The sequence below is a fragment of the Strix uralensis genome, chromosome 15 (assembly GCF_047716275.1).
Source record: "Strix uralensis isolate ZFMK-TIS-50842 chromosome 15, bStrUra1, whole genome shotgun sequence".
Lineage (NCBI taxonomy): Eukaryota > Metazoa > Chordata > Aves > Strigiformes > Strigidae > Strix > Strix uralensis.
In genome coordinates, this window is record NC_133986.1 from 6249005 (window position 1) to 6261078 (window position 12074).

The window sequence follows — 12074 nt, forward strand, 5'->3', positions numbered from 1 at the left end:
TATACCAAACGGAATCTACTCACAGCACTGCAGCCAAGTAAGAAGACTTGCAATATTTCCGTGTCACTGATGCTAAACCACTCCTGGTAGTATCCCCAGTTAATTTGATAACTGCAGTACCTCTACAATGCATCACATTAGGTAGCGTAAGCATATCCTAAGGAAACACACTGCCTCGAACCAAGTGAAATCATGGAAATAACTATCTCAGAATGATGACGATTTTTAAAATCTACATACTTACTACATCTTCTACCACAGGAAAAGAGCTCTTCACAAATTGATGACAACCATACATGAAAACTCTGCTACTATTAGTAATTAACACAACCCCAGAAACATACAAAAGCAATCCATAAAGACAAGCACAAAAGCAAGAAATTATTCAAATACTTGCTACAGTTTTAACAAATACTGCTTATTTGGGAATTCAAACATACAGCTACCAGATTTTTATTATTTTGAATAAAAAACAATTTGAATTGAAAAACAATTTAGAACTTTTAAAAGGTGCAACTGATTCCTAAAGAGCATCCCTTTATACCTCTAAAACAAGTTATCCCTACACTGCACAAGTTTTTCTGGGGGACTGCTACTGAATCACAAATGTTAATTAATCATTTAACTCACCTGGCCTGGTTGGGGGGATAAACAATTAACAACCTCCTCCAGCATCACTGGTATGTGCAATCTTCCAAAATTACTGTTTTGTGTACTTCGAGGCAGCTCTTCAGTTTCACATTTCTGGACGGTTTGTTCCTTTAACTCACAGTCAGAAAGCTTTTTTGATGAAGAATGGATCCTTCTGGCCAAAGGAGCCACAATTACTGAATTCAGTTTTAAGTTGTGTAAAACCAAACATTTGTAAACTTGACACAGAAACTGAGATAACATTTTGGAGTTGGTCAACCTAGAAAAATAGTAGACGTCAGGAATTACTTTGAAACAAGTAAAAAACTTTAAAAGCATTATACAGTCCAAGATGGGCAGTTTTATAGATACGTCAGCAAAAAGTGAGAATCTCTGGTTTTCAGAATTTTCACTATTATCTACCAATCACGCACATTCAAGCAACAATAGTTTTATTTTCATAAAGAACACTCTTTTTCTTTTCATTCCCAGGACTCTAACAGCGTTACAATGTCCCAGAGATGCTACATTAAATGACTAACCAAATCTGAGCACAACCAGAACAGTGACTTTACTTTCAAACTGTTTCTGTTTTGCCAAACACAATGAGGCAATTGCTCTGAATAGTAGCACTCTAGTTGCCAAGTTTCACATATTTCTAGTTAAAAGGGGAATGGACAAATCAAATAGCACAACTGTATTTAGAAGTGCTATAACTTAGTGTTACACATGTAGTCAATATAAGTTTTTCATCATGTATTACATCTTGTAATACCAAATATTTCTAATACAGCCAGAGATAAGAATTCTCCAGAAAATAATAACTGAAATACTACTCAAAACCCTGGAAACATCGGAGTGGTTAGCTACATAGTTTGTCTTTTAACTACATGGAGAACTCATGCTTTTTTCCCCTCTGTCCAAAACACTCCCAAATCAAGTCAGTAACCTACTAGTAGAAGGCTGCATGACCTAAGGAAATTATTACCTTCCTAAAAAAACAAATTGAAGATTTAACATAAGTGATAATGAGGATTTGTAAGATATTTGCATTTATTTATGGAGATGAGACCTTCTATAATATTGAATTGAATACTTTCTCCAGCCAGGCAGAAGAGTTACAAACTGTGACATAAAACCATTCCAAAAAAGTGTCATCCTACATTTAACCCAGTAACAGAAGAGGAACCTTATTTTAATTATCAGATTTTTATTCCATGATTTGCTTGGACCCTAGCCAGAAGCTTCACATATTTTGTCTACATCAGTAAAAACATGCTAAGTCATCACCTCTGGCAAATTATTCTGCTAATTTAAACCCCAGATGGGCATTATTTTCCCTTACCTTAAATTTAGAAGTGTGTATCACTCTATAACCTTGCACTAACATACCACAGCCCTGAGGTTTTGCAATGAACCACAATACCTCTACAAAAAATATTGTATGAATGGGGTGAAGACCAACAACCAACTCACACTGTCCTACGCTGGTATCAGACCAGGAGATATTGTTAACACCACGGACATGCTTTGCTTACAACCAACCTCTTTCTACACAACTAGGAATTTATTTTTAATAAAGCAAGCAGAAAACGTATTTTCTCACAGTACACCTCTTAAACAGCATTTGGGCAGTTTGAGGTAGCCGCCTGCAGACCGAGACTTGCACTGAGTCAGACGGTAAAGACAACTAGGGAACAAAAATTCGACTCCGCAATGCTTTTTCCCAGAAGCGACCGGAGAAGCGGCAAAGAGGCCGCCCCCCAGGCCAGGCCCCACAGCGGTGCGCGAGAGGACGAAGCTGAGGGCCGCTCGCCGCCCAGGCCAGGCCGGCGAAACACAAGAGGCCACTGGGAGCGAGACATCGCCCATCCACCCACCCCTCACCAGGAGCTCCACTACCACCCGACAGCCCTCAGGTCCCTTCCCCCGCGCACACACACATACCGCGCCTCCCCTCCGCCCAGGCCTCCCCCGCTCCCTCAGGAGGCTCAAAAAGGCGGGAAGCGCCGCGCCCGTCCTCACAGCGCATCTGCGGGGGAACCTCCACCACAACTTCACCCCGGGCAGAACCACCACCCCAGACAGCAAGATGAAACCGAACCCCAGAACAGACACCCGGCTACAGGGGACCATGAAACAGCCCCGACAAACCGGAGAATGTAGTTAGGCCCCCGCGCGCTTACCGTCGGCGCCGTCGCGCTGCTGGCGTCACGGGGGCGGCGGCCAATGAGGAGGCGGAGGGGGGCGGGGCCGTTGGCGTTTGAATTCGGCGGCCGGGACGGGTGGCGGTTGTTCTACGGGGGCTCTGAGGTGAGCGGCGGTTTGAGCGGCGGGCTCGGTTAGAGCCGTGGGGCTTAGCCTGGCGGTGGGTCCTGGGGGAAAGTTACCTGCGCCGGGGCGAGCAGTGAGTTGAGCTTGCCGGGTGGGGCTGGGTTGTGGCTGCGGCTGCCCCGCGGCTGTCCCGCTCGCCGGGTCTGGGCGTTCCCGCCGCGTTACGGCCTTGCGTTGGGGCCGTTTCCCGGTTGTGCAAACGGCTGTGGGGAGGCTCAGCTGAGAGAAGGCAGATTTGCCCCGAAACTAACAAGGCGTCATCGAGAGCTTTTACCGCGAAGGTCCCTGTCCGTTGTTAGTAGTGAACGATCCTTTCTTATCAGCAAGGGTGGCCCGTTAAAAGGAAATTTGGGTTTGATATGTATGGAATATCTTTTTGTATACTCTGCATTTCTGTTAATGTGAGTCCTCCTTTAAATGTCTCTTTAAACCTACGTACAATATGACTAAAATGAAAACCCAGAGAAAGCAGATAAGTGTCTGCTCTTGTGTGTTGTTGAAGGACAATAAAATTACTCAATTCAGTTCGTAGAAACCTGGTAGGTGGTCTTGCAAACTTACTCTGAAATAAAGGAAAGGCAGTAGATAAACCAACAGTCTAAACTGTTGAAATAAACTTTAGGATTTCCTTGGGAAATACTATTTATTTTTGTTAAAGCTGTGATGAATTAAGTCACTTTTTTAGACCAGTTACAGTATTTTCCAAAGCTGTGCTATCACGAATTGTGTTAGTCTAGAGGACTAGGAGGGGATGAGCAGATCTAGCACAGGTGCATAATGTTAGTCCTGATTAAAGGTGTGAACTATCTGAAAGATACAGTTGAAATATAAGGCATTTCACTCTTTTTTTTGTCAATTGCAGAGAAGATTCATCTGCTTGATCTGAAAAAGTCTTAGAAGCAAAGAAGGGGTACAAAAGGGATGTTATGTCTGCTGCTATGGAAGAAGATGTCTGTAATCATGTGAAAGTGGTGGTCCGTGTCCGCCCAGAGTCTCAAAAGGAAAAAGATGGCAATTTTGACAAGGTTGTTCACGTTGTTGACCAGCATATATTGGTCTTTGATCCAAAGGATGAAGAAGTTAGCTTCTTTCATGGGAAGAGACTGACCCATAGGGATATTAATAAAAGAAAAAAGAAAGATCTTAAATTTGTCTTTGATGCTGTTTTTGCGGAAAGTTCATCCCAGCTGGAAGTTTTTGAGCATACTACCAAAAGTCTAATTGATGGCTTCTTAAATGGATATAACTGCACAGGTAATTTTGATATTTATCTTCAATTGAAAAACATCACTAAACTCCTTAGAGCTTCTACCATTGTATCCAACTGCTGCAGAGGCCTTAAAAAAGGCTGAGATATAAATAAAACATTTTGTTTTAATTTATAGATATGAGAGGCTGACTTTTTAGCCTACTGAACTTACACTAGCTCTAATCTATTATGAAGATGAGTTCATGTTAGGGCTGTAACAGACTTAAAAATTCTGTCTAAAATATGCGTGCTTATGAGGGGAGTTCTCTGGAAAGAGTTTTTCAACCATGTAGCCTGCTTCATACACTCTCTTTAAGAGCTTGTTTTTTTTAATTGTCAAAGGGAACATGGTGAGGAAATTATATACCTACCTGCAATAAGTTGATGACTTGGGGTTATAAGAGTAAGCAAATAATATTTTCATGTAAATTGTCAATTAATTAATTTTGAGCTGAAAATTCAAAAATAAATGTGAGTTTTGAAATAACTTTGACAGCTGTAAAAGGTAAAGCCTAAATAAGAAATTTGATCACTTTATGAAAACAGCTGTGCGGAATGACAGAGGTGTGTCAATGTCCATTTGACTTCTGTGTTCCTGATCAGCTTACTGGTATAAAGTACAACTTAATGCTTTGTTTTTTTGTGAAAATTCAGTTCTTGCGTATGGTGCAACAGGAGCTGGGAAGACTCATACAATGTTAGGCTCCCCTGAAGATCCTGGAGTGATGTATTTAACCATGATGGCACTTTATAATTGCATGGATCAAATAAAAGAAGATAAAATATGCAATGTTGCTGTCTCTTATTTAGAGGTAAGCAAGTTCCTGCATTTGGTATGTCGCTTTTAATAAGGCGTATTTTAATAAATGAAGACAAGCCGGTTTTGGCTTCCCACGGCCCTTTCTGGGACTTTACAAAATGTGTCCCTGATAGGAATGGAACTGAACTGTACTCAACAAATTTGGTGTTGTTCATAGGCACCTGTTACTATTTTACAGAAAGCTGCCCAAAAAGGACTGTCTGTTCTAATATATTCACTAAACATTCTAATGATTCCTGTCTTGCTGATCAGTTATATCCCTTTGAACATCTGTTGATGTGTACAAGAAAATATCTTTTCAGGGTTTGTATTTCAGGACTTCACAATAAAATCCTATAAGCACTCTGAAATCACACAACGAAGTGATATCTAATCCCTTTTTGATTTTTTGTTTTGTTTTGTTTTCCATTTGTTGTTCTGAGACAGTATAACTACTTGAATTAGAGTTGCTATGCCAATGGATAACTTCATACAAATATTGCTTTTGTTCTTTGTTGCTGTCTCCTCTCCAACTTTTTTATATCACAGCTACTTTTTTACAAGTAGCTGTCTTAGCACTGATGTCAAGCAATAATAGTTAAGTTGTTACTGTCTAAACCCCTCAAAGACTTAATGGAAGAATAGTTAATATCTGGGGGAGGAATAAGGAGGAGGGAGAAGTTTGCTTTGCCATGTCTATTTCAAGTGCTTCCACAGACTAAGAAGTAAGGTATTTAAGAATTTTAACAGAAGTACATTTGGATTAAGAAATCCCACTGAAGTATAGATTATGAAGGTGTAATAGAGGACAATAAGTCCTTTGGATTCATGCTTGTTGCAAAAGATTTTTGTCCAAAAAGCGAATTTTTATTTTTTAAATAAAGATTATTTATGAGGAAAGAGTGATTCCCACTTCAATGGCTAAAAAAATTCATGCATATTGAATTAATATTTCAAACTCAGTATAGGAAAGCTGTCTGGCAAGAATTCTACAAAAAATTTGTTACTTTACCTTAAAGAAGTATGAAAAAAGATTGTGGTGATTTCTGCTGGTTAAGTTTAATCCTGTCAAGTATGGTAGGATAGTTTTATTAAAAGATTTTAAATTCTCTCCCAAAGGTCTACAATGAACAGATTCGTGATCTGCTGGTAAACTCAGGACCTCTGGCTGTTCGTGAAGATACCCAGAAAGGGGTTGTAGTTCAAGGGCTAACATTACATCAGGTATATAAATAGGTACTGAAATTCAGGAAGCCTTACAGTGTGTTTGAGAAAATGGTGAAGTTCCCATCCCACTGATTGGTGAAAGTTATATGCAGCTTGGCATTTTCCTAGTGGGCTTTTTTCTTGGCTGTAATTACCAGTACCTTAGTAACTTGCAAACCTAATTATTCAAAAGCATGTTGTAAAAAAAACCCTGCTAATATTCTTGACTACAAATGGTTAAAAGCATTCATTCCTTATTATCAAAAGCATACTGTTGGTTTAATGCTCATCTTGAGGTTTTGGAAGATTCTTTTTTTTTTTTTTTTTGGCTAAAACATGTTAATGTTTGAAAAAGAAATTCACTGCCTTCAGTGTTGTCTTGGAGGCTTCTACACCTCTGCAACATCTCAGGGCTGGTCTTGTTTTTAAATAACCATGTTTGAAAAGTTTCATGTTAAATTACTTTTCTAGGCCAGCATAGCAGTTTCCCAATCTGAAAATCAACTCTTGTGGACCTCTTTCCTTGCAGCCTTTTAGTTGTATGTTACATGCTGTGTAGCTTCCAGCTTTTGTGTACATGCAATGATGATTCAACAGAAAATAGTGTTATTAATTTGTCTCACTGAACACCGTCCTTCCCAAAGCTTGGGTCTTATATGGAAAAAAAATTAGTATATCACTGTTTAATGCATTAGTACAAGAAAAATTTAGTCAATCATTCTTAAATTGAACCTCTTCTAACTATGGAGAACTTTGCAGTTTTGTTTAAATTCTTTACTAAAAAAAAACTGATTTAAATTTCTGCAGTTCAGTGCTTGCTTTTGGTACCTTACTGCTTTTTAGCTGAGAATGTTTGTTTGAAGTGCCTCACTTCAAACTCCTCACTTCCTGTTCCAAGCCAGGAAATTTCTCTTATTTCTAGGTAACTAAAATTTTAAGTTCTTTTATTTTTTTGAAGGTGAATGTTAATGTATTTTAGAATCAGTGTACAATCTCCTATAGTTGACAAAAAAGAAAAAAAGTACATTTATCTTGTGCTCTACCCTTAAAGCCTAAATCAGCAGAGGAAATCCTTCAGATGTTGGATTATGGAAATAAAAATAGAACACAGCATCCCACAGATGTAAATGCCTCCTCTTCCCGGTCCCATGCTGTCTTGCAGGTAAGATGATACAGCAGATGTACGGTGGTCATTACTGTGAGTTTTTGGTTAAAGTTGAATACAATGGAAGCTTTCTTTTTTTTAAAACTGTTGAGTCTTAATTTGTGTGAGAGGAGATTTAAGTGTTCCAATTTTCTCTTCTTGTTGACATCTCATTCCTTGTAAATATTCAAGGGATCATAGTGATTATATTTGAAAAAACAAGTTCTATGAAAAGCTCTCTAGTTCCAATAGCTTGAAGTAATATTCCTTAGAAGAAATACCATTTCTGTAAAGCTGTAATTTTGAGCTTTGAATATAGTTTGTGATGTTAAAAAATGAACATTGTTGGGGTTTTTTAGTGCTTTTTGGTTTCATTACGTTGCTCAGCATTTTTCTAGGAAAAATATTTTACAGAATGCTGTTATGTCTGACTAAACTGAAAATCTCCAGTAGCACTTTCTCATCCTGCTTATTTTGGTTAATGTTAATTTTTAAATGGAAGTGATTTCTTAATCTGGTATGTACCAAGGTTTAGAAGAATTAAAGCAGTATATATTCTCTGAAAATATCGCCATACACAGCCTTGCGGGCACCAAAATGAAATGCTGATTTTTAGTTTCCGTAGATGAGTTTTGCATGTGTTGTACAAATCTGCTAGAATTTAAGACTTCTCCAAAAATTATTGCTGTTTGCTAACCACCACGGTATCCTTCTGACTCCTCTTAAATACAAATTGTGATATTTTTTTTTTAAAAAAATAAGATTTAAAAATTAGTCTTGTCTAAAATGCTTTTTCTGTTTGCTAGTGCGTGCAAAGCCCGTTACCTTGAATTATTTATATGTTGCAACCCAGAATGGCAAAACATTAAAATAAGCTTTAATTCTGTTCCTTGCATTACAGCTAAACTATTTAACTGTTAGGCAGTTCTTAACTGTATCTGCAAACTTCGGTAATGCTTAATGACTGTAGCCAAAAGTTTGGTTTTTCAACAGAGCTGATTAAGTTAGCACTCCAGAGCTCTACTGTCAATGCTAATGAGAAGAGAGGTTAATAACAGACAGTAAATGTGTTAAATGCTTCTAAAATATGTAAGGGAGCAAAAGTCATTCCCACTCTTAAAAGCTTCTATGTTTTCTTATATACATTTGACTTCTGTTTGAAATTGCCCTTCCTGTTTTTAATTTCCCCTGAGGTCTTACCCAGGGCTGTACATTTAAGGCCAAGACTTCTTATGAAGTTGTTCAGTTTGAGAGCTCCATTACTGCATATGTGTGCTGCCTTTAATAAGACATAAAGTACAGTGCCACAGGCTGAGATCAGAATGAACTGCTGATTTCTGTTTCTTTACTTGCTGGGCTGGAGTGTCTTGCCTCCCTCACCTTTTTTCCTGAAAAAGCTCTAGATTGTATTATCTGGCAGGCTTTGCGTTCATCTCAGTTCATTTCTAAAAGTGGCAAGTGATTAAACAAACTAGGTATATGTTGCAGGCTCATAGTATCTTTAAGACGACAAACAATTTTGTGAAGAGGGATGATGGAGAGTTTGTCTTCTCCAGCCTATATTCTATATTCTGGCAAATTGATCTCACTGTAGATATATCTACTTGTTAGCAAAAGTTGCATATTCACCAACTAAACTGTACTGACAAAATAAGTATACTTATATCTCACCACAATTTTGTTTTAATGTATGATCAAAAAAATGGATTGGTATACGTAATCAGATTTACACTTTTTTTTTAAATTTATCATTTCAAACTATTTCCAGCTTACAGACAGCAAAGTGAATTAAATACGAATGCCTGCAGGTGAGAGGATTGTTTAATTTCTGGCAATATAAGTAAAAACATAATGAAAAAAAATATCCTCTCATATTTAAATATTGTAGGAACAGCAAATATGTGTGTGTGTATAAATATAGCAAATATTTAGGATGCTGCTTGTTTGCAATGCACTGAACAAAAACTTTAAGACAGTGGTTTTGTAAATGCTTTTCGTATTATATTCTAAAATGAATAAGCTTCAGGGTTTTTTTTTGTGTTATATACACACTGTAAACTGGTGTGATGCATAAGAAAGTACAAATAAAAATCCTTTGAATGTTTACCAAATACTGTTACAAGTAAACATCTGACTTAAAAAAGCAAAAAGTATATAATTTTGCAGCTCACATATATTAAACGGTGAATTATTTTTCTCTGAGGTCACTGTTGTTGATAATAGAATTCTTAAGACTGCTCAGACTAATGCAAATATTTTGGTTTCAAGCTTGAGATAACTGACAAAGTAATTACTGGACTAATCTCTCTGTGTTCATTCTTTGATTTTGTGTGTCCCTGTAGCCGTAGTGGTCAGCAAAGTAGCCTTGATGGTGTAAAATGCACTGGCTGTCTCTAAGCCAGTCTCCATATGCAGCTGTAGTTAGTTAAATGTCATCCTTGATTGAACTTGGTATTCATGGACAAATGTCTGGGTGTTAAAACTTTGTTTTCATGAAGGAAAACACCTTTCAATGTAAAGATTAGGCATTGCCATGTCATGGCTCAAAGCAGGTTGTGCTCTGTACTCAGCATTCAGTCCCAGAGTACAGTTCATTCACAAAAGCTGTCAGACTGATTCTGTTCAAGGATGCTGTAGTGAACAAAAACTTTCTCTGATGTTCTTTGCAGGATTTCTAATCCAGTTAACTCTTGTAATGAGATAATCCTGAATGTTCGTTGCAATTGTGTTTTGAGATGGTCTAGCTATCAATCAAGATATCTAATTGCTTTTGTTTAAGTGTTAATTTCTGTTAAGTGCACACATTATTGGTAAAAGTCATGATTTCTTTTGTTAGACAACTGTATCTTGAATGTGTGATTTATGTAAATATCTATCTCAAAGATAAATTAGTGCAGCCTTTGAATAACAGCACATTTAAGAGTGAATGGGTTCTAAGCCTTTATCACAGAAGTGACTATGCTTGAGAGGAGCGAAGGATTATGTCATCTATTTAGAAAAATGTGTGTGTAAATGTGTGTGTAAAATTCAACAGAAATGCTGAATCTGCATGTAGCACTTCAAAGGAGTATTACTGTTGCTAATTAGATTGTTCCAATGAATGCAACTGGAAATTTAACAGGTTTTAATTAATGTGTACAGGTTGAAGCTAAACAAATTCACAACCATACACTTTTTAGAAGTGGGATTCTTAAGATACTTTATCTGCTTGATCCACTTATTAGCAGTGTTGGCATCTGTAAGAAATAATTACAAGCTAGTCAGTAGACAAGTAATCGCTTGTGTCAGTTGCTCATTTATTTCTCCAAATCTGTGACGTTATGCAAAACATGTTTTACGTGTTTATCCTTTATTGCCTCTTTGATTCCACAGATATATAAATGATGAGAAATCCCTATTGCTCCCTTGATTCCTCTTAATTTTTAAGCTTTCAGTTATTTTAAGAGTTGCTCTTGTTTGTAGAGATCAGTTATCTTTTATGCTGGCTTTAGTTTTTGTTAACTTCATTGGAGCAGGATGTTTTCTGGAACTGACTCAGAAAGTAGTAGAAGTCTTGGCCCAGGACTTTCTGAGCTGATTTTAGAGATGCAAGGTTTGCCTTACTGTACCATCTGTCTTAAGTTTGAAACCTCTATCTAGGTCAGGCAATTACTGCATCTGAAAGTAAAATCCCAATTGCCACACTTTTCTATTGAAAGTGTTCTGCTTACGGACAAAGAAATTGGAAAGATTCTGCTTTGGGGCATTTCCTGTATTTTCTGTATCTTTATAAAAGCTTGAGTCATACAACATAGTTTGGCTGTCACTCCACATTTCCCTACTTCACTAATGATAGTTACTGGGTTCTGATAGAGTGCTACCAGCCCAAGATAGCTACTTTACCAAGGTAAGTACAAGGAAGTGGGTTTTTCTTCCTTTTTTAAAAATATTGTACTAGAAATAGTACAACCAACTTATTTCTATAGTTTGGTATAGAAACATGTCTATTTGGTATAGACATACCTTTTATGGCAAGTCATAAAGTTTTTATTCACTCCCAATACTTGTCAACCTTTTTTCCTGTTACAAATCACTGTAAAGACTTCATTTCCCATGCACACAGCTTAAAGCTACAGAATGGGTGAGATACTGTCTTTATTAGCCAACCACCTTATATGTATGGCAGCTCTTTGCCAGTTCACTGTCTGAAAGTGTGTTCATGAAAGTGTCAGTAACCATTAGCCTAAAAATGGCAAGGCACTCAAAAGAACGGGAAACCTATAGAGAATCCTGAAAAAGTAAAAGCTGTCTGAGGACAACTAATTCTTCTTATTGACTATATCATCATGCTCTGCCTACTTCCTCATAAACCTGAGGGAAGAACAGCTTCACTAGCAGAAGGAAGCAAAAGCATTCAGTTCCTTGTGTATCTCCTGTACCATGAAAATTTCAGGAAAGAAGGGATGAGGGGGAACAAGTGGCCTCAGGGGTCATGACTTTCCAGAAGACCCTGGAGTAGTATGTGTTTTCATAGCAGTAAGAGTATTGTTCCTCTATTAATGGTAGTTACAGTTAAGTTGAAATCACTGAAAGTCCAGGCTTTTTCCTGGTTTATTCCTCCATATATATGCCTTTATGGCATACTCTTAAAGGTGCTTTTGAAAAATGAACAACTTTTTCAGTTTAAAATGCAATAGTGTGGTATACATCTTGAGTGCAGAACAATCAAGAGC

At 37.5% G+C, this 12074-nt stretch overlaps 2 protein-coding genes across 2 annotated transcripts in view; one reads left to right on the plus strand and one right to left on the minus strand.

Annotated features, from left to right (window-relative positions):
- Positions 1-2832, minus strand: part of METTL15 (methyltransferase 15, mitochondrial 12S rRNA N4-cytidine) — a 91847-nt gene extending 89015 nt beyond the window's left edge. Inside the window, exons 1-2 of the mRNA XM_074884862.1 lie at positions 2817-2832; positions 631-910 (exon numbers count right to left, since the gene is read on the minus strand). Of these exons, the coding sequence (XP_074740963.1) occupies positions 631-894 (264 nt within the window). The 5' untranslated portion in view covers positions 895-910; positions 2817-2832. The remainder of the gene's footprint in view (positions 1-630; positions 911-2816) is intronic.
- A 1011-nt stretch (positions 2833-3843) lies between these two features.
- The window catches only part of KIF18A (kinesin family member 18A), a 39185-nt gene continuing 30954 nt past the window's right edge, over positions 3844-12074 (plus strand). The window contains exons 1-4 of the mRNA XM_074884470.1: positions 3844-4218; positions 4868-5025; positions 6132-6236; positions 7270-7380. Of these exons, the coding sequence (XP_074740571.1) occupies positions 3891-4218; positions 4868-5025; positions 6132-6236; positions 7270-7380 (702 nt within the window). The 5' untranslated portion in view covers positions 3844-3890. The remainder of the gene's footprint in view (positions 4219-4867; positions 5026-6131; positions 6237-7269; positions 7381-12074) is intronic.